The sequence below is a fragment of the Aureococcus anophagefferens genome (assembly GCF_000186865.1).
Source record: "Aureococcus anophagefferens unplaced genomic scaffold AURANscaffold_21, whole genome shotgun sequence".
Lineage (NCBI taxonomy): Eukaryota > Pelagophyceae > Pelagomonadales > Pelagomonadaceae > Aureococcus > Aureococcus anophagefferens.
Genome location: NW_008705581.1, coordinates 183,636 through 204,660, shown reverse-complemented (window position 1 = coordinate 204,660; position 21,025 = coordinate 183,636). Strand labels below are relative to the sequence as shown.

The 21,025-nt window shown below is 70.8% G+C and overlaps 4 protein-coding genes across 4 annotated transcripts; 1 reads left to right on the top strand and 3 right to left on the bottom strand.

Moving 5' to 3' along the window:
* Positions 1–214: 214 nt before the first annotated feature.
* Positions 215–10,540, top strand: AURANDRAFT_70295 (hypothetical protein; the record flags this gene model as incomplete). The annotated part of the gene is made up of 5 exons (XM_009041519.1): positions 215–282; positions 7,927–7,940; positions 8,254–8,297; positions 8,827–8,990; positions 9,190–10,540. The coding sequence occupies 5 exons, from the start codon at positions 215–217 to the stop codon at positions 10,499–10,501; spliced, it is 1,602 nt and encodes a 533-aa protein (XP_009039767.1).
* Positions 10,541–12,756: 2,216 nt separating this feature from the next.
* Positions 12,757–14,008, bottom strand: AURANDRAFT_60250 (hypothetical protein; the record flags this gene model as incomplete). The annotated part of the gene is made up of 2 exons (XM_009041421.1): positions 12,757–13,029; positions 13,230–14,008. 2 exons carry the CDS (start codon positions 13,985–13,987, stop codon positions 12,786–12,788), a joined length of 1,002 nt encoding a protein of 333 aa, XP_009039669.1.
* Positions 14,009–15,693: 1,685 nt separating this feature from the next.
* AURANDRAFT_10071 (hypothetical protein) lies at positions 15,694–18,783 on the bottom strand (the record flags this gene model as incomplete). The annotated part of the gene is made up of 1 exon (XM_009041420.1): positions 15,694–18,783. A coding segment is annotated over one exon (3,090 nt), but the record flags the coding sequence as incomplete, so codon positions are not given.
* Positions 18,784–19,390: 607 nt separating this feature from the next.
* On the bottom strand, positions 19,391–20,551 carry AURANDRAFT_66270 (hypothetical protein; the record flags this gene model as incomplete). The annotated part of the gene is made up of 1 exon (XM_009041419.1): positions 19,391–20,551. One exon carries the CDS (start codon positions 20,549–20,551, stop codon positions 19,391–19,393), a length of 1,161 nt encoding a protein of 386 aa, XP_009039667.1.
* Between the last annotated feature and the right edge of the window lie 474 nt (positions 20,552–21,025).

The following is a 21,025-nucleotide window of genomic DNA, read 5'->3' as shown; positions in this document are numbered from 1 at the left end:
CGCTGCAAAGGCCAGTCGCGTACATCCGTCATCGTCGTCATCGACCTCGATGTGCACACCCACACTGCTGCTTTCCTCGTTGTCCAACACGTGGAGAAGCGTGCCAGTAGCACCGCTAAACAGAAGAACCGCAGCATCGAGGTCGCGGCCCGCGCCGCCGGCGTGCCATGCCTGCGTTTGCTCGAGAAACGACGCTTCGGCGCGGGTCATGGCCATGTCGACAACCGAGGCGCGTCTGCTATACGCGACCCATGCCGGGGCCCGGGCTGCGACACCGCAAACGTTGAGCTGCAAGGAAGGAGGGTTGCCCTTGACAATTTCACGAGCCGCAAATAGCCACAGCCAGCCACAGCCTCTTGTTGGCAGCGCCTGGCCGCGTCGTCCTCCGGCCTCCGTCGTCCAGCGCCGGCCGCGTCGTATCGGTCGTCCAGCGCGCCATGTCGGAGATGATGGACAAGGCGCTCAAGTCCCAGGCCGAGGCCGAGGGCAAGTCGAAGAAGCTGGGCCTCGTGGCCAACACCATGTCGAGCGGCAGCGGCGCCGGCGGCGGCTTCGGGCTGAACGCGCCCGGCGCCGGCCCGAAGGTGACGCACTTCGCCGGCGGCGGCGGCGGCAAGAAGACGCTGGACGTGCCGCCGGACATCGCGACGGCCTGGAACAAGGTCCTCGACGACGAAGCGCCCGAGACCTTCCTCCTCGCGACCTACGCCGCGAACGGCAAGGCGCTGGAGATGAAGTGCGTCGGCACGGGCGGCCTCGCGGACTTCAAGAGCAACCTCGAGGACGCGGCGGTCATGTGGGGCGGCTTCAAGTGCCTCGGCGTCGACAACCGCGGCTCCGTCGTCTGCAAGCGCCCGAAGTTCATCTTCGTGCAGCGCGCCGCCGGGCGGTGTACCGCGACGCGACTTCGACGCGTGCCACGAGTCGAACGCGGGCGTTCGACGCGCGGGAACGAACGGCGACGAGAGATCACCCGCGCAGGTACATGCCGCCGGGCGCGTCCGTGATGAAGAAGGCGAAGATGGGCACGCACAAGGGCGCCGTCAAGGAGGCGCTCCACAGCGCCCACCTCGACCTCACCGTCGAGGACAAGGCCGAGGACCTCGTCGAGGCGGAGCTGTGCAAGAAGCTCCAGGCCGCGACGGGCGCGCACAAGCCCAACGGCTACGAGTTCGAGAAGGACGTCTTCGTCGCCGACGACTTCTACGGCCTCGGCATCGGGAAGGACTGCAAGAGCACGTAGCAGGGGCGCGGCGCGCGCCCGGGTGCTATTTAAAGGCGAGTTATTATAGTGTTTATTACTAAGTATCTTTTCTTGAAGAATTCATTTAAGAACTTGAAGAATTATATCATGCCGCAGCCCGCTGGTGGCCTTTCGTCTGGGGCTGCGGCGGCCGCGCGGGCGGGCCGCGCGTCGGTGGACGTCGACGCCGCGTCCGCGCCGCACCCATGCGCGCCGTGCAGAACGCGCGCTGCCCGCCGGCGCTCGTGCGCCAGTCCTGGGAGGCGGCGACGCCGCCGCCGCCGCCGCCCGCGGCGCCGCCGCCGGCCCCGGCGCCGTCGCCCCTCGCGCGCAAGGAATTTACACGGTCCCTCGAGTCCGTCGTGCTCAAGTTCACGACGCTGGGCAGCGACGCGGCGCGCGAGGGCTTCGCGGTCGCCGGCCGCGCGGCCGTCGGGCGCGCGGCGGCGAACGCGATCTCCGTGCCGAGCGACGGCACGATGCGGGACCACGCGCACTGCGTCATCGACCGCGACGCGGCCACGGGCGTCTTCAGCGCGCGCGTCGGCGAGCGGCGCGGGGGGGGCGTGCCGCCCGTGGCCGTCCGCGTCGGCGCGGAGCCGGGGACGCGCGCGTGGCCGCTCGGCGTCGGCGCGGCCTTCTGCGCGGGCAACTCGCTCTTTGTCGTGGATGCGACAACGACGGGCGACGTCCTCGCGCTCCGCTGCGACGAAGGCCCGCGCGCGGGCGAGACGTTGAGGATCGGCCGCGGCGGCGCGACCCTGGGGCGGTCCGCGGAGAACTCCGTCGCCGTCGGAGACCGCGAGCTGTCGCGGCGCCACTCCGCCGTCGATTTTTACGAAGGCGGTTTCTATTTGCGGGATCTGGGCTCGACGAACGGCACCTACATGCGCCTCGTGGGCCCCTACGCGGGGCCTTGTGATTTGGCTCTAGGCGACCGGATTCTGGTCGCGCGGACGGGCCTGTCCGTGAACCGCTTCGACTACGGCGTCTGCGAGGAGCGGGGCGCGCGGCGGGCCATGGAGGACCGGACGCGCGTCGTCCAGGATCTGGCCGTGCCGGGACTTGAGGACCTGGCGCCGCAGACGTTCTACGGCGTCTTCGACGGCCACGGCGGCGACGAGGCGGCCGCGTTCCTGAGGGACGAGCTCGCGGGCCGCGTCGGCGCCGCGCTCGCGGGCCTGCCCGCCGGCGACCGACAGGCGCAGCTCGCGGCGGCGCTCCGGCGCGCGTTCCTCGACGCCGACGACGCGTTTCTGCGGACGTCGGCGAACGCGCGCGCGGGGTCGACGTGCGTCGCCGTTTTGGTCCTCGGCGACGTGGTCGTCTGCGCGAACGTCGGCGACTCCCGCGCGCTGCTCTGCCGCGGCGGGCGCGCCGTGGCGCTGAGCCGGGACCACACGCCCGCGCGCGACGACGAGGCCGCGCGCATCCGCGCGGCCGGGGGCTTCGTCATCCACCGGCGGGTCATGGGCGAGCTCGCCGTGTCGCGCGCCTTCGGCGCCGCGGCGCTCAAGAAGTCCGTGCCGGCGATCGTCGCCGGCGGCGCGCCGCCGCCGCCGCCGGGGGCCGCCGCGGCGCCGCCGCCGCCGCCGCGGTCGACGAGTTCCTGCTGCTCGCCTGCGACGGCCTCTTCGACGTCTTCTCCGACGCCGAGGCCGTCGCCTTCGTCCGCGGCGAGCTCGCGGACCACGGCGACCCCCAGCGGGCCGCGGAGCGCGCCACGAACGCGGCCATCGTCGACCGGGGCACGCGGGACAACGTCTCCGTCATCGTCGTGAAACTAAAGTAGCGACGAAGTCTTAGCACCGCGCGGCGACGTCGGCGACGAGCCCCAACCCCAGCTTCGCCGCGGCGGTCAGCACCGCGGCGCGCGTCGTCGTCCCCGACTCCACGAAGGAGGGCCGGAAGACGACGGAGATCTCGCGGGGCTCGTGGGCGTCGAAGAAGAAGAGGGCGACGTCGCCGAAGGTCGCCCGGAGCTCGCCGACGTAGGCGGCTACCGGCTCCGCTCCGACGAAGACGTTCGGCGCGTCCCCCCCGCCGCCCGCGGCGCCGCGGGCTTTCTTCGGCGCGAGGTTCGCGAAGGTCTTGCCCGCGGGCCTGAGGCGGAACGCTTTCGGGCCCCGGGCCCGCGCGGCCTCGCCCGCGGCGCGGTCGTCGACGCGGGCCGCGCCGCGGGCGACGACGTCCGGCCGGACGCGGATCGTCGCGTGCGCCGCGCGCCGCGCGAGCGCCCCGCCGGACCGGCCCCAGGTCGCATCAGCAAAACCCGCGTCGCCGGCGGCGACGGCCGCCTCCATGCGTTGCAGCGTCGTTTTCGCGGCGTCCGATAACAAATGGAGCGCCGCGGCCTCGACGGGCGACGCCGCGTCGTCCGGCGCGGCCGCGGGCGCCGCGAGCGTCGGCGCCGCCCCTCCCTCGTCGAAGTAGTCCGCGACGACGCGCAGCGTCCGGTCCGCCGCCGCCGCGCGGGCCGCCGCGGGCCGCGCTTTTTCCGCGTCCTCGGCCGCCGCCGCGCGGAGGTCGACGTAAATTGGCGCCGCGCCGAAGTCGTGGTGCGCGAGCGCGCGGAGGCACGCCGCGAAGCCCGCGTTCGCCGACGCGGGCACGCGGTCCGCGAAGGCGTTGGACGCGCCGGGCGCGAAGACCGCGGCCGCGAGCACCTCCAGGAATTCGTGCGACGCGTGGCCGCTCAAGTGCTGCGCGGCCGCCCACCGCGCGACCAGCCGCACCGCATCCCCGAAGGCGCGGTGCTTCGCCGCGAGCGCGCGGACGAGGCCGTGGTGCACGTGGGCCAGGCCCGTGTCCGGCGCTTTTCGGGACGGCGTCGCCGCGAAGATCCGGAAGCCGAAGCCGCCGGAGAAGACGCGGAGGTGCGGCCGCGCGGCCGCGACGACGCCGACGGCGGCGCCGCCGTCCTCGAGCGTCTCCGCGCAGCGCGCCAGCAGGCCCAGCGTCGCCGCCCGCGTCTCGGCGACGCCGAGCTTCGCCCAGGCGTCGCAGGGCTCGAAGCGCGCGACGGCGTCTAGAGCGTCCGCGACGCCCGCGGCGGCCGCGTCCGCCGAGTCCGCGCCGAAGAGCGCCGGGTGCGGCCCGGCGGCGAAGGGCGCCGTGTGGCGCAGCAGCGGCGCCGCGGCGGAGAGCGCGTCGACGCGGAGCGGGCCCGCGGCGCCGCGGAGCCGCGCGCCGAGCGCCTCGAACACGCGGTGCGCGTCGGCCGCGATCGCCGCGGCCGGCGGCAGCGCGCGGCGGCAGCCGAAGGTCTCATAAGTCGCCGCCGCGAGCGCCGCGCGGTCGCCGCGGCCCGCGCGCGCGTCCGCGCCGCAGCGCCGGGGCTCGTGGCGGCCGAGCGCCGCGCGCGCGCTCCTTTCCGGCAGCGCCTCGCGCCAGTCGTCCGCCTCGCCGGCCTTTTTCGCCCAGACCACGGCCTCGACGACGGCGCCGTCCTTGAAGCGCCGCAGCTCGCAGCGGCCGTCGCCCCAGAAGTTTCGGAACGCGCGCGCTTGCTCGTCGCCGGGCGCCGGGCCGCGGAGCGCCGCGCGCGTCGCGTCGGCCGACGGGTCGAGCGCGACGCCGACGACGGCGTGGTCGCCCGCCGCGACGCCGCGGCGGCACGCGAGGCCCCGGCCCCGCAGCGCCTCGGCGCAGGTCGCCTCCGCGCGGCGGCCGACGACGTCGCCGGGCGCCTCGCCGACGGCGTCCGGCTCCGCGGCGCCGGCGACGGCGAGCGCGCGGTCGTAGGCCGACCCGCCGACGTCGTCGAGGGGCTCCAGGGGCACGCGCACGAAGGCGTCGTAGCGGCACACGGCGTAGGCCGGCCGCGTCAGCGCCGCGTCGAGCGCGCCCGGCGCCGCGTCCCTCCGGAGCGCGATCAGGCACGCGGCCGCGTCCGCGGCGACCTCGGCCGCCGCCGCGCCGCTCACGCGGCGCGCGAGGTTCGACGCGCCGTCGACGAAGCGCACGGGCGCGGTCGACGCCGCCCAGCCGTCGTCGGGCGCCTCGCCGGAGAGCGCGACGACGCCCGACGCCCACGCGGCGGCCGCGAGGAAGCGCAGCACGCGGCGGAAGAGCTCGAGGGCCCGCTCCTCGGGCCCCGTCGCCGACGGCGCGTCGCCGTGGACGCGCAGGCAGTGGAGCGCGACCATGGACGCGAGGAAGCCGTCGACGCCGCCGTCGCCGCGGCCGAGTTGCCCGCGCGCGGCGAGCCACCGCTTCGCGAGGACGCAGCAGTCCCCCAGCGACGGGTGCGCCACGCAGGCGCCGTGGAGCAGGGCCAGGTGCCGCTCGCGCGTCGCGTCGCCCAGCAGGGCGCCGTTGTAGCCCGGGGTCGGGTCGCCGGAGCCGCCGTCGGCGTCGCGGACGTTGTTGAAGGTAGGGCCGAGGCGTCTTTCGAGCGCCGCCGGCGGCCGGCAGCCCAGGAGGACGCGCACGGGGATCCGCTGCGACGCGTCGCGGCGGACGACGAGGCCGGGCCGGCGCGCGTCGCCGCCGGCGGCCGCGGCGACGGCGAAGCCCGCGGAAACGAGCGCTTCGCGGACGGCGGCGAGGTACGCGGCGCGCGCGACGAAGTAGCGGCCGTTGAGCGCGTCCTTGCCGTTGGCGGCGAGGGCGCCCGCGGGCAGGAACGCGACGAGGTCCATGGCCGCGCCCGCCGCGACGTCGTCCGCGCGAGCCAACTCCCGACGACTTTGACGTCCGCGGGCGGGCCCGCGGGCGCCGCGGCGGCCGCCGCCGGCCGCGGCGCGCAGAGCGCGGGCGTCTCCGGCGAAGCGGCGGGCGCGCCGTCGCCCATGGCGAGCAGCGCCGCGCGCACGTCCCGGGCGCAGGCCTCGGCGGCCCGCGCCGCGGGGCCCTCGTAGTCGACGCGCGACGACGCCAGCAGCTCGGCGACGCGCCGCCGCTGCGCCTCGCGCGCGTCGACGTGCTCCGCGCTGCCGAGGCGCGCACGCTTGGCGGGAGGCATCGCGTGGAGGCTAGAGGACGCAGAGCTCTATAGACTGCTAGGCATCGATTGCATCGCCTAATCCGGAGCGCGCTGCAAGTTGGCCACCTTGAAGAAGTGCTGAAGCGGTTTGCATCGACTGCATCGCCTAATCCTCGGCGCGCTGCAAGTTGGCCACCTTGAAGTGGTTACCGAACCGCGCGCCCCGCGTCCCGCGCCTCGTCAGATGATGGCGTCGCCGGACGATTCCTGGGCCGCGGTCCCCGGCGCGACCTTGCCCTTGTCCTTGTACTTGCCCTTGTTCGACGACGACACGCAGCTCTTCAGCGAGTCGCCGGCGAACATGGCGTCGGAGTCCTTCTTGTAGATCTCCTCGTCGGCGACGAAGCACTGGAGGATCGTCGACATGGCCATGCCCCAGACCTCGTTGAACATCTGGGCGACGTAGAACGCGATGAACGCCGTGAACACCAGAGGCAGCCAGAGGTAGTTGAGCTCGTCGTCGGCGAAGCCCGACGCGTCGAGCGCGATGTAGCAGAGGATCGTCGCGCCCGTCGTGATGATGACCTTGCCCAGGAGGAGCACGAAGCCGGACACGAGCCCGAGCGCGGCGATGCGCACGATGTTCCGCAGGATGAGGAAGAAGGCGCAGCGCGCGGCCTTGCAGAAGGAGTGGCCGAAGATGGCCGTCTGGATGTACGCGTTCTTGTTGATGAACTTCATGCACTTCTCGACGCACCAGAGGCAGCACTGGATGACGCAGAGCACGACCTGCACGAGGACCTTGCACGTCTTCGTCTTCTTCGCCTTCTTCTGGATGTAGGCGACGATGGCCCGGATGGTCTTGATGATCGCGATGATGAGGCTGCCGAACGCGGCCGTGCCCGCGTGGTAGCGGAAGGACCGCCGCATCGACGAGACCACCGTCGCGTTCCCGATGGACGACTTGTCCCGCGTGAAGTACCAGGTCGACACGGCCATGGCGACGACGAGCTGGCCGATGGCGACGATGAACTCGGACGTCCAGTAGTAGGTGAAGAGCATGTACCAGCCCGCGTAGTACTGGTTCTTCGTGTAGACGAACTCGCGGTAGTCGCCCGCCGCGCCGCCGTCGCGCACCTTCATCTTCCCGGCGGACGCGAGGTAGAGGCAGTAGATGAACCAGGGCAGGACGAAGATGACGAGCGCGGCGATCTGCACGATCGGGAAGACGACGATGATCGGCATGGCCGCGATGGACCGCGCGGCCTCCTTGACGATGCCGATGGCGAGCATGATGCGCTTGCGGATGCAGCACAGCAGGGCGAGCCAGAGGGCGCAGAGCGCGCCGAGGGCGTAGGCCATGTAGAGCATGCCGTCGGCCTGCGTCTTCGTGCGCTCCTCGTCGTCCGCCCACCGCTTCGACGTGTTGTAGCAGAGGAGGCCGCCGAGCGCGAGGAAGAAGGCGATGGCGAAGAGGAGGCCCCAGATGATGAGCGAGAGCACGCCGGGGATGCGCAGGAAGAAGGTGTAGACGAAGCCGACGAGGATCGCGCCGCCGATGCCGAAGCCGAAGATGTAGTCCTTGGCCGTGAAGAGGTCGCCGTAGGCCTTCTCGTACCACTCCTTGGGCGAGTCGTTGTAGCCCAGCGTCGTGTTCGTCGTCCCGTCGTCGACGAGCGCGGACGCCGCGAGCTCCGCGCCGAGGTCGATCGCGTCCGTCGAGAGGCAGTAGTTGATGACGTCCGTCGTCGCGTAGACCGGGGAGCACTTGTCCTTGCCGACCTGGTCGTAGCCCTCGGCGACGTAGGCGACGTCGTCGGTGATGGCGTCGAGGTCGTCCTGCGCGTTGTAGGTGCAGATGAACGACTCGACGTCCGTGCTCTTCGGGCACTTTTTGACGCAGACGCCCTGGCCGGACTGGAGGTAGTAGAGCTTCGGCTTGGACTTGACGTCCGTGTTGATGCCGCAGATCTGGCCCTTGTAGTCCATGCCGTTGATGAGGCGGTAGGGGTTGCCCTTGGTCTCCTCGTCGCACACGGCGTTATCGATGCCGGCGCCGGGGATGCACGCCAGACCGATGTAGGTCATGACGAACCAGCACGTGCCCAGGAGCAGCAGGCAGAGGCAGTCCGTGCAGCGCCGCTTCTTGCAGGGCCCGCCGAAGTCCGGCTCGACGACGAGGCACTTGTTGTCCGGGTCCTGCTTGTCCGCCTCCGTCTCCTTGGGCAGGTCGTCGTCGTCATCCAGCTCCGTCCCGACCTTGGAACCGCCGCCGCCCATGGGCGCGACGCCGACGCTGGCGACCTGGAGCGTCGGCAGCTTTCAGCACGGCCGCGAGCGTGGCGTCGCGGTCCGGCGTTCTCGTCGTTGCGCCCAATGCCCGGGCGCAAAGCTGCCCGCGCCGGATAGATGTGGTCTCCAGCGCCATCTTCAACAAAGTAGTTGAAGAATTGTTGACGCTCGGCAGGGAGTCATCGCAGTCCCACCAGCGTCGTCGTCTTCACCAGCGTCGTCGTCGTCGGTGGCCATGCTCGCCCGCGCCGCCCGCCGCCTCAAGGCGCGCGTGCCCTGGGCCAGCGCCGCCGCCGCGCTCGGCGCCAGCGCGTCCTGCGCGCTCGCCGACGGCGGCGACGACGACGACGACGACGTGCTGGAGGTCGTCAACTGGAGCGCCACGCACTCCGCGCGGCCGACGGCGGTCTACACGCCCGAGTCCGTCGCCGACGTCGAGGCGCTCGTCGCGGCGCACGCGGCGCGGAAGGCGCGGCTCCGGCCCTGCGGCTCCGCGCTGTCGCCGAACGGCCTCGCGCTCAGCGCTGTGTGGAAACCAAATCTTCAACCCGACTTCAATGTGCGCGTATGCGACCGTTTCGATGCAAACTCTTCGGCTCTGCTTCGAGAACTCGACGAGAGCGATCGATTCGTCCAAAAATCAGCCGAATCGACTTCGATTTGACCGAGCTAGAGAGGTTTGAAGTTTTGCTGGACGCGTCCATTCGACGGGTTGATTTCCACACAGGCTCAGCGACGGCGGCGCGATGGTGAACCTGGGCCTCCTCGACGACGTCGTCGCCGTCGACGCCGAGGCGCGGACGGTGACCGTGCGCTGCGGCGCCAAGGTCGACCAGGTGCTCGACGCGCTCGCGCCCCACGGCCTCACGCTCGAGAATTTGGCGTCCATCGCGTCGCAGCAGATCGGCGGCTTCGTCGGCGTCGGCGCGCACGGCACGGGCGCGTCGCTGCCGCCCGTCGACGAGCACGTGCTCGAGCTGACGGTCGTGACGCCCGGCGGCGGCACGGTGACGCTCGCGCGCGGCGACGGGCTCCTCGAGTCCTTCCTCGTCGGCCTCGGCGCGCTCGGCGTCGCCGTCGAGGCCAAGCTCCGCTGCGTGCCCAAGCACCTGCTGCGCGAGCGCGTCCAGGTCATGACGCGAAACGAGGTCGCGGCGAAGCACGCGGACCTGCTGCGCGACAACCGCCACGTGCGCTTCATGTGGATCCCCTTCGAGGACGCGGTCGTCGTCGTGTCCAACAACCCGACGTTCGACGGCGTCTTGGGCGAGGGCCAGGGCGGGCCGAGCCCCTACACCGACGACCAGAAGCTCGCGCCGCTGCGCGCGCTGCTCGAGGCGACGCGGCCGGGCGTTCCCGGCGCGGCGTCCATGCACTTCGCGGAGCTCCGGGACGCGCTCCTCGCGATCGCGCCGCTCGACGTCGGCCACGTCAGAGCCGTCAACAAGGCCGAGGCCGAGTTCTGGCGGCGCAGCCAGGGCACGGACGTCGCCGACTCGTCGCGGAAGCTCAACTTCGAGTGCGGCGGCCAGCAGTGGGTCAACGAGTGCTGCTTCCCCGCGGGGTCGCTGTCGCAACCCTCGGGCGCGGACGTGCGCTACATGCTCGACCTCCTCGACCTCATCGAGCGCGAGGAGATCCCCGCGCCGGCGCCCATCGAGCAGCGCTGGACGTCCGGCTCGCGGAGCCTGCTGTCGCCCGCGAGCTCGAAGGCACCGCTCCCGGACGACGCGATCTTCTCCTGGGTCGGCGTGATCATGTACCTGCCGACGGACGAGCCGACCCAGCGCGCGGCGATCACGGCGGCCTTCGACGGCTACAAGAAGCACTGCGAGCGGTCGCTCTGGCCGGCCTACGGCGCCGTGGAGCACTGGGCGAAGATCGAGGAGCCCGCGGACGCGGACGCCGCGGCGACGGCCGTCGCGCGGCTCGCGGCCAAGTTCGACACGGCCAAGTTCGCGGCGCTCCGCGATGTCTACGACCCGGACAACATCCTCTCGACGCCCCTGCTCGACGCCGTGCTGCCGCGGGGGGGCTAGGGGGTATGCGATCGAGCTCTTAGAAATGATCGCGCACGCGGCTGGCGAAGGAAGCCGCGTTTCCGTAGAGCGTGGGCGCCGAGGAGACGCTGACGAAGGAATGCGCGTTTCCGTAGGGCTTGGGCCATGGGGAGTCGGTGCCGAATCGAAACGGCACATGTTGTGTCTCATTAGCGGTGGGATCCAGCATTTGCGCGCCGAGGCACCGTACAGACAGGGAGATGGCCACGATTGGACCGCCGTTGTAATCGCGATTGACGAAGACGGGAGTGCCAGAGTCGAAAGCGTCCTCCATCATGAAATCGCCGAACTGAAACCAAGAAGGCCAAGAAGCTCGATCTTTGGCCGACGGTGGCCATTCCACTGGCGGCTCTAAACGCTCCCAATCATCGTGCTCTGTGTCATCGTGTCGGGCTCGTAATTCGTCATTCTCGACGATTTCGAGAACGGCGGAATAGGCTTGCCGAATGTTTTTGTAAGCGTATGTCGCCATTGGATTCCAGCATAGATCATCGTCAATATCGAAGCCTCCGCGGTAGACCTCGACGACAGCAATTCGGCCCGACGCGTAGCTCCGGTACGCGTCGCGCGCCGAGCGCCCGAAATCATTGATGCTGAGCTCGTACTTGCCATCAGGCAAGGCGCGCACGACGGTGGCATCGCGCCAGGTCACGGGGACCGGCTTCTCCGTGCGTGGACCGCGTTCGCCGTCCAACGTGCGCACGGTATCCCCAGGGCCAAAGACGACGGGCTCCGCGCGCACGAGGTCGTCATAGAACTTGGGGTCCTTGTGGAGCCCCACCGCGAAGTCATGCTGATCCATGGGTCGCTCCGGTATTTTCACCAATTTTCTAGCCTGGAGGTCCGGCGAAAGAAAACTCCAGCTTGGAGGTGCGCCGAAAGGCGCGCGCATGTCGCGCAGCAGGGTCTCCAAGCTCGCACCCGGCGGGGGCGAGATCGGCGTCCCCCAATCGAGCGACGCCGTCACTCCGCGAGCTCGGTCCAAGGCTTCGACCCATCCCAGTAAATAATACAGCTCGCAGAACATCATCTTTCGCTCGTCGTCCCAGCTCTCGTCCGCTTTTCCGAACTCGTCGTGGCTGAGCTCCTGCTCGAGCGAGCGGACGCGTCGGAGCAGCGCGCGTCGCTTCCGCTCGCCGTGGCGCCGCGACGCAAGGTCACCGACGGCGACGTCGCGGCACGCGGTGACGATGTCGTCTTCACCGCGGACGACGAGCGGTCCGACGCCGAAAGGGACGCGCGACCGCGCGCAGTAGACGCTCCAGAGGAGGTCGTCCGCCGCGCCGCGCGCGGCGGCGCGGCACACGGCCGCGCAGCGACCCGCGTCGACGGGCGACGCGAACTCGAGCGCGAGGCGCCACGAGAGGTCGAAGCGCGCCGGCCAGACCGACCGGACCAGCCCGCCATCCTTGGCCACGTGCCGCATGCTGAGCTGCCGAAGCCGCTTCGCCGCGGGCGCCGCCGCGCCGCCCTCCGGCGGCGGCCGCTTCGCGGCGACGGGCGTCACCACGCCGCCGCCTTCGCCCGCGCGAAGCCGCGCGACGAGCGACTCGAGCGCCGACGCCTTCGCGGCCGCCTCCGCGCAAAGGCGCACCGCCGCGTCGCGCTCGTCGCGCATGCCGTCGCGCGCGACCAGCGCGGAGTCGCGCTCGGCCCGCGCGGTGTCGCGCTCGTTCTCCCGGGTTGTGTTGAGACTCTGCGAAGCAGTCAGGCGGACGTTCAAATTGGCGATATCTTGCGCGAAATTAGCGGTCTCTTGCGCATGCGCCACATCGCGCGCCCGGAGCTTCTTCTGGAGTTCGTCTTCGTGGGCGCGCGTCACGCCGCCGACAGCAGCGTACAGTTTGACGAGCTGGCTGTCCATTCGCACACTCTGTTCGAAGCGCGCCGATGTTGACGGCGACGGCGATGTTGACGGCGACGGCGATCCTGACCTCGCACCGGTCAAAGCGAGCTCATAGCCAGGGGCGCAGGTTGCCGTTGAGCCTCAACCAGACTTCATCATTAGGCGTTCGCGGCGAGCTCGTCGGCGCGCAAGCATGGATCCCCGCAAAGATGCGTGGCCCGGCGACCGTCTCGCCAGCCCTCGCGCTCGGGCTCGCGCGCCATGTTCGACCCACGCGACGCCCTCGCCGCGCCGGCTCAGCTGGGATAACCAACTATCACGAACCGCGCGCCATGTTCGATCCACGCGGCTCCGCTGGGATGGGCAACTACCACGCTCCGGAGGTCGCCACACACCGGAACCCCGTTACTCGCCGCCCTAGGAGCGGTGCTTCTTGCGGCGGTAGCCGCCCTTGCCGCCGCCGCCCTTGCGCTTCCGCGCGGCCTTGGCCGCCTCCGCCGCGCGGTCGTGGTACTCCGTCTCCGCGTCGCCCTCGAGCACGGCGACGGCCGCGTCGACGCCGCCGAGCGTCGCCTTGCCGTCCGCGGCGATCTTCGCGACGAGCTCCGCGGCCTTGGGCTCCGCGAGGCGTACGAAGCCCTCGGCCTGGCCGCGCTCGAACCTGGGCAGCAAAAGGGTGATTCAACGTCGCTTCAACGTGAGTGTTCCGCGCGCGCGCGTTCCGGAAAAAGCATCCGCGCTTCGAGACCGTTCCGAGAGATGATCGCTCGTCCAAAAATCAGCCGAAACGAGTGGAAAACGGCCGAGATATGAGCCTTTGAAGTTGGGAATTTCGCTCTCTTTTGCTGCCCTGGCTCGAACTCGACGTAGGCGACCTTGATGTCGCCGACCTCGCACGCGGACCGGAGCATCTCGCGGCTCGCCTCCGGCACGGCGTCGAGGCCCTCGAACTTGAGCACGCAGCCGAGCACGGCGGCCTTGGGCGTGTGCTCGACGGCGCGGACGACGCCGTTCTTCTTGTCCTCCTCCTTCTGCTGCTTCTTCTTCTTCATCGCGTCGCGCTTCTTGCGCATGCGGTCGAACCAGTCCGTCAACGCGTAGATCGTGATCTTCCGCCCGCCCATGACGGCCCCCGTGCACGCGACGGCGGAAGCGACGGCGGCCTCGTCCTCGAAGGTCACGAGCGCGGAGCCGTCGTAGGCGCGCGCCTCCTGGGCGAGGTTCCGCAGGGCGCGCACGGCCGCGACGGCGCCGTGCTTCTTCATGGCCGCGGCGATGGACGCCTCCATGGCCTCCTTGCCCTCGAGCGTCGCGAAGCCGGAGCAGTGGACCGTCGTCGCCTTGGCCGGGTCCTCGTCGGGGCACGGGTACACGCGCTTGAGCTTCGTGCCGTCGTCGTTGAGGACGACGGCGTCGCTGTCGGCGAGCGCCGCCTTGACGACGTCGACGTCCGTCGTGTAGGCCTTCATCTTCGCGAAGGAACAGACCTCGGCGAGGGGCACGTAGCCCTCGCCGTCGCACTTGCCCTTCATGTAGTCGTCGAAGGGGAAGCTGTCGTCGGAGAAGTAGTACTCGACCTGGCGCAGCACCTTGGCCTTGACGTCGGCGTCGTCCGTCATCTTCGTTGTTGGTGGTGCGGCGCGGGCGGCTTCGGCTATTGCGATCGCTAGCGTCTCCTTTGCGGCACCACCGCAGCGATGTTTTGCGTGCCGTGCGTGCTCCCGAGGAGAGGGCAGCCCGCACGACGATGATCGCGTAAGACGGGATCCCAGCAACATCCGCGATGGCCAAGTCGAAGAAGCTCGAGGGGAGCGACCTCGAGAAGGAGACGCTGCTCCTCGACGTCGAGGAGCTGGAGCAGAAGACGTCCCGGGAGCGCGCGACGAAGATCGCGACGTCGCGGCGCCTCGCCCAGGCGTGGATCTTCGCGCTCGACATCTCCTACGGCATGTACGGCACGCTGAGCTCCTACTTTTTGACGGAGATCATCTACGGCACGGACGACGACGAGAAGGCCGTGGGGCTGAGCACGTACTACATGATCGTCTGGTGCAGCTGCAACTTCCTCACGGCGCCCGTCCTCGGCTCCGTGACGGACCTCGCGGGCCGGCGGCCCATTTTGCTCATCGGCGCGCTAACGGACACGCTGGCCTTCCCCTTCATGGCCGCGGCGCGGACGCCGACGGCCGTGCTGCTGGGCGCCGCGTGCATCGGCACGCTCGACTGCACGTACAACGTCTGCAAGTCGATCATCGTCGACGCGGTCGTCGCCGCGAAGCGCAACGGCGCGCGGGGGTCCAAGGACTTCTGCGAGGACCTGGACTTTGGCGGGCCCCGGGACTGGTGGCCGTCGCGGCTCCTGTACGGCCACGCGTTCAAGGGCGGCGCGTCTTCCGTCGATTTGCCGTTACTTTTAACGCGCGAGCTGTCCGTGCTCAACGTCTACTCCATCTTCGGGCTGCTCCTGGGCGTCTGGCTCGGCGAGACGCTGATGCTGTCCATCGGCGTGCGGCTGGCCTTCGCGTGCGTGGGCGTCGTGCTCCTGCCCGCGGACCTCTGGCTGGCGTACGCGCTGCCGGAGTCGCTCGAGGACGCGCCGCCCGCGCGGCGCTGCTGCGGCGTGCCCTCGCGCGCGACGACGAAGAACGTGCTCAACCCCATGACGTCGCTGCGCTTCCTCTGCGGCAACTCGCACCGCGTGCGGGCCCTCGTCTGCACGTACTTCGTCGGGAATTTGGGGCTCTACGGCGTGTCGTCGATCATTTTGTACTGGCTCGAGGACCACTTCAAGTTCGGGTCCGTCCAGATCACGTCCATGTACTTCAACTCCATCATCGTCGGGCCCGTCGTGTCCCTCTTCATCGTGTCCTACGCGGTGCCCGTCGTCGGCTACTGCCGGAGCTACGCGTGCGCGTTCGCCGTGGGCACGGCGGGCGCCGCGCTCGTCGCGACGCTCCAGCGGGCGACGGCGGCGGAGACCTGGCTCCTCTTCGTCCTCGTCAACGTGTTCTGCGTCGCCTTCGCGCCGCTGCCGCTCCTCGTGGGCTCCATCGCGGCCGAGGTGCCCTACGAGGAGCAGGGCCGCATCCAGGGCGCGGTCTACTCGCTGTCCACGGGCGCGACGGTCATCGGCTCCATCGCCTTCCTCCAGGTCTACGACGCGGCCAACGGCGCCACGGTCGTCGCCATCATCGCGGGGCTCTTCGGCCTGTGCGCCGCGCTGTGCGCGTGCACGCGGGACCGGTCGCCGGAGGACGGGCCCGTCCTCGGCGCCGACCAGACGAAGTAAGGCGCTTTGAACTTACTTTTCCGGCTTCGCCCGGGCCTCCCGGAGCGCCTTGGCCTCGAGGTGGCGGCCGACGGCCTTCGTGAGCTCCTCGACGAGCAGGATGGGCGCGGCGAACTTGAGCACCGTCGCCCACTCGGCCCAGGACAGGGCCTCGAGGCCGAAGACGGCGCAGAGCTGGGGCACGTAGAGCAGGCCCAGGTGGAGCAGCGTCGGCAGCGCGACGCCCGCGAGGAGCCACTTGTTCGCGAGCGGCGTCACGCGGAGCAGGCTGTGGTCGAGCGACACCGCGCTCAGCGCCTTGAGCATCTCCATGGTCACGAGCGTCGACAGGCTCAGGGTCTGCGCCTTGGCCTTGAGCAGGCTGCCCGTCCCGAAGGCCGCCGCGCAGGGGTTCGCGTGGGAGTTCGGCGGCAGCACCGGCGCGAAGGTCGCCCACGCGGCGTCGTCGACGTCGCACGACGCCCACCGCGCGAGCTGGCGCCGCGACACGCCGTGGTCCTTGAAGTGGTTCAGGAAGATCTGGATCGTCGCGAAGCCCACGTAGGCGCCCGTGACCGCGTAGCGGCAGAGGAGCCACGGCGTGAGGATCGGCGCGGCCGAGTCGCGCGGCGGCCGCGTCATCGCGTCCGGGTCCGGCGGGTTGAAGCCCAGCGCCGTCGCCGGCGGGCCGTCGGTGACGAGGTTCACCCAGAGCAGCTGGAGCGGCGTGAGCACATCCGGAATACCCATGAGCGTCGCGCCGAAGATCGTCGCGACCTCGCCGAAGTTGCAGCTCAGGAGGAAGCACACGAAGGCCTGCATGTTCTTGTAGATCGCGCGGCCCTCCTCGACGGCCGCGACGATGGTCGCGAAGTCGTCGTCCATGAGGACCATGTCCGCGGCCTGCTTGGCGACCTCCGTGCCCGTGATGCCCATCGCGATGCCGATCGACGCCTGCTGGAGCGCCGGCGCGTCGTTGACGCCGTCGCCCGTCATGGCCGTGACGTCGCCGTGGGCGTCGCTCAACAATTTGATGATGCGCTGCTTGTCCGCGGGCGCCGTGCGGCAGAAGACGCCGTTGCCCCGCTCCGGCGCGAGCGTCGCCGCGCGTTGGGCCTCGGCCTCCTCGGAGTCGTCGGCGAAGAACGCGTTGCCCTCCCAGGCGCGGCCGTCGCCGTCGCCGTCGAGGATGCCCAGCTCCCGCCCGATGGCGACGGCCGTCTCCCGCGAGTCGCCCGTGATCATGAAGACGCGCACGCCCGCGGCCTTGCACTTGGCGATGGCCGCGGCGCACTCCGGCCGCGGCGGGTCGCGGATGCCGACGACGCCCGCGAGCACGAGGTCGCTCTCGAGCTTTTCGTGGTCGTCCGCCGTCGCCAGGCACGCGGGCAGGTCCGCGTCCTCGTCCGAGCCCTCGTAGGCCCGGAGCTCCGGCGGCAGGTCGTCCGTGTAGGCCAACGCTAAGCAGCGCAGCGGCCGGCCGGCCATGGCCGTGACCCTGGCCGCGAGCTCCGCGCGCTCGCCGTCCTCGAGCTTCCGCGGGCTGCCCGTCGTCGGGTCGAGGACGCGCGAGCAGCGCGCGAGGACGCTGTCCGGCGCGCCCTTGACGAAGAGGCGCGCGTAGGACCCGTGCCGCCTGCAGACCACGGACATGGACTTGCGCCCCCGGTCGAACTCGAGCGTCGCCGTGCGCTCGTAGGCCCCGGCCCAGGCCAGGGACGCGCGGTGCCAGGGCCCGGCCTGCTTCGCCTCCGGCGACGCGTCGAGGGACGTCGGCGCGCCGAGCTTCTCGCAGAGGACCTTGAGCGCGGCCTCCGTCGGTTCGCCCACGCGCACAAACTGCCCCGTCTTGGGATCCTTGGCGAGTTGCGCGTCGTTGCAGAGCGCGCAGACCGCCGCCGCCGCGAAGGCCGCCGCGTGGGACTCGGCCAAATCCGGCCTGCCCACGACCTCGCCGTCCGTCGGGTCGTACGACAGGCCCGTGACCTCCAATTCCTCGAAGGACCCCCGCTCCGCGGGCAGGAGCAGGGACACGGCCGTCATCTGGTTCGTCGTGAGCGTGCCCGTCTTGTCGGAGCAGATCACGGACGTGCAGCCGAGTGTTTCTACGGACGGCAGGCGCCGCACGACGACGCGACGCTGCGCCATGCGCCGCGTGCCCAACGATAGGCAGAGCGTGATCACCGCCGGCAGCCCCTCCGGGATCGCCGCGACGCCCAGAGCGACGGCGCCCTTGGCGTAGTGCATGGCGCCCCGCAGCTTGGAGCCGAAGATGGGCGAGTCGAAGCGCGGGACGGACGCGCCGAACGTGAGCGCGCAGACCGAACCGATGATCAGCGTCAGCTGGTGGCCGAACTCGTCGAGCTTCTGCGACAGGGGCGTCTTCTGCTGGTCCGCCGCCGCCGCCGTGACGCCCGCCTGGATGCGGCCGATCTGCGTGGCCATGCCCGTCGCCGCGACGACGCCGATCGCGTGGCCGCCCGTGACGACCGTGCCCGCGAACGCCATCGAGGTCCGGGTCCCCAGAGGGCAGTCCGGGTCGTCGACGGCGTCGACGCTTTTCATGACCGTGTAGGACTCGCCCGTCAGCGCCGCCTCGTCCGTCGCGAAGGTCGACGTTCTTAACTGTAGTAGCCGCACGTCCGCGGGCACCTTGTCGCCCACGCGCAAATACACGACGTCGCCCGGCGCTAAATCGCTCGCGGGCACCTCGCCGTCCCAGGCGCCGCGGCGCCGGCAGCAGCAGCGGTCCGGCTGGAGCTTCTTCAACGCGTCGAGGGCCCCGTCGGCCGACGACTCCTGCCAGACGCCGACGGCCGCGTTGCTCAGCAGGATGAGGCAGATGACGACGGGGTCGACCCACGCCGTCGGATCCTCCGCGTCGACGACGCCGAGCACGCCGGAGAAGATGGCGACGACGACGAGGATCTGCACGAGCCGGTCCTCGAACTGGGAGCAGAGCATGGCCCACCGCGTCTTCCGCGCGGCGGCCACTAACACGTTCGCGCCGAAGACGGACCGCCGCGCCGCGGCCTCCGCGGCGCTCAGGCCCTCGTCGAGCTTCGTGCCGTAGCGCTTCAGCGTCTCCGCGGGCGTCCAGGTGTGCGCGACGGCGCTCTCGTTCGCCGACGGCAGCGGCGCGAAGACGGCGGTGGCGTCGCCGTCGGCGGGGGGTGCCGTCGTTGTCGCCGCGTCCGCGCCGCCGGCGATGGGCCGGCCGCGGGGCGCGAGGCTCCTGGGCGCCGACCGGAGCCGCGGCGCGTCGAGCCGGGCCGACGCCGAAATGGCGAGCAGGAGCAGCGCGACCGGCGCCATGTAGCACTTGCCGATGGCGGACATCGCGATCGGTGGTGACGCGCGCGGCTCTGCGGCATGTTGGACTAGTTATTGAAGGGGGTGCGCACCCGAAGACCCCGCCCGGAGGCTCAGACGGAGGCGTAGCCGGGGGGTTGGCATGTTGAACGAGGTTGCAGCCACTTGAAATTGCACTGATAACGCGAAGGCCAGGCCGTCTTCCACGCCGGCCCCGACGGGTCCGAGCGGTGGGAGCGGTCGCAAGCGACCAGGTGCTTTTTTCCCTGCGCAGCGGCGTACGGGCGTCGGCGCGTGCCGTCGCGGCGCGGACTCCGAGTCCGGATCGGCGCCGCGACACGATCGCGACGCCACGAGAACGCACGGGCGAGACGCACAGGATACTTGAGTTAGAGGGGGCGACCTGGCGGGGTCGGCGGCCCGGCGCTTGGCGGCCGCGCGCTCAGAGGAGCTGCTTCTCGAGGAGGGGCTTGAGCGTCTCCGCGAGCTTGAGCGTGTCGCAGGCGACCTGGACCGTGGCGATGCCCTCGGGCGCGCCGGCGGCGCCGTTGGCGATGTGGGCGCAGCAGCGCTCCTTGAGCGTGATGTAGTCGTCGTGCTGGAGGTGGAAGTAGGGCATGTAGTCCGGGAACGCCTTGGCGCGCGCCGCGACGACGTCCTCCAATTCCTTGTCGGGCATGATGTCGCGGCTCTGGACGATGCCGAGCTTGGAGACGCTCGAGTACATCATGCCGCCGTCGGCCATGGCGCCGCCGGGCATCTCGAGGCCGCAGCGGTCCGCGTAGACGGAGACCTTGGCGCCCTCCTTGGTCGTGATCGTGAAGCCGATGCGCGAGAAGTCCGTGAACTCGTTTCCCGACGACGGGCCGACGCGCGTCTCGCAGGACGAGTAGGCCTTGTCGGCGACGACGTCGCCGAGCGTGTCCGACGTGACGCCGAAGAAGGTCACGAGCAGCGCCAATTCGTGGATCGCCATGTTCTTCAGCATGCCCTCCGCGTTGCGCTCGAAGCACTCGGGCAGCTCGTCGGCCGTGTAGGCGTTGTGGTGCACGAGGGTGAACTCGCCGCCGGGGCACTTGGCCAAAGCCTCGCGGCCCTTGGTCACGTAGGCCGTGACGTTCTTGTTGAAGCCCATGAAGACCTCGACGCCCGCGGCCTTGCAGCCGTCGCGCAAATCCTCGAGCTCGCCGACCGTGGGCGCGCCGGGCTTCTCGAGGAAGACGTGGGAGCAGCCGTTGGCGACGATCTCCTCGACGAAGCCGGGCATGTCCGCCGTGCGCGTGCACACCATGGCCATCTTCGGGCCGTCGGGCTCGGGCATGTCCGCGATGGAGCTGTGGAAGCGCACGCTGCCCTCGTATTCCCGCTTGAAGGCGGCGAACTCGGCGCCGCCGGGCCCGTCGGCGCCGCCGCCGAGGAACCAGGGCTCGACGACGTCCGTGAGCTTCGCGCTCGGCACCTCGCCGTCGAGGATCTGCTTCGCGTGGTACCAGCCCATGCCCCGGCCGGGCATGCCGCAGCCGACGAGGGCCACGTCCGTGGTCTTCGCGCGGCGCGCGGCGGAGCGCAGGCGCGCGGACGTCGTGAGGGCGGCGCGGAGCATCGTTGCGATCCTGGCGTGCTGCAATGACGAGGCTGATCGGCCGTGTCGACAGCGATGCTGATTGGCAGCGTGCCATTCGGTTGCAGCGGCTAAAAAACCGCGGCGCGCCCCGCGCGCGGAGCGCTCCGGGCGGTGCATCGTACAGGGGGCGCACGCGACGCTCCAGAGTCGCCACGCCCCGACCCCTCCTCAAACCGAGGGGCGTCGCCGGCCGCCGCGCGCTTCGCCGCCGCCGCGGCCGGGTACTCGTACGCCGTGCCCCTCCTCGCCGCCGCGTACTAGTACTAGTACGCCCCCCCCTCTCCTCCGGACCGGTGGGCGCCTTAGTCGCGACCATCCGCCGCGCCGACCCTACCGACCTACATGTCCGCGCCGCCGTCCTCGAGCCACGTGCCGCTGGACGCCATCGTCGCGGCGTCGTAGGGCAGGTTGATGACGCCGACGCGGCCCGCGATGGTGTAGCCGTCGGGCGCG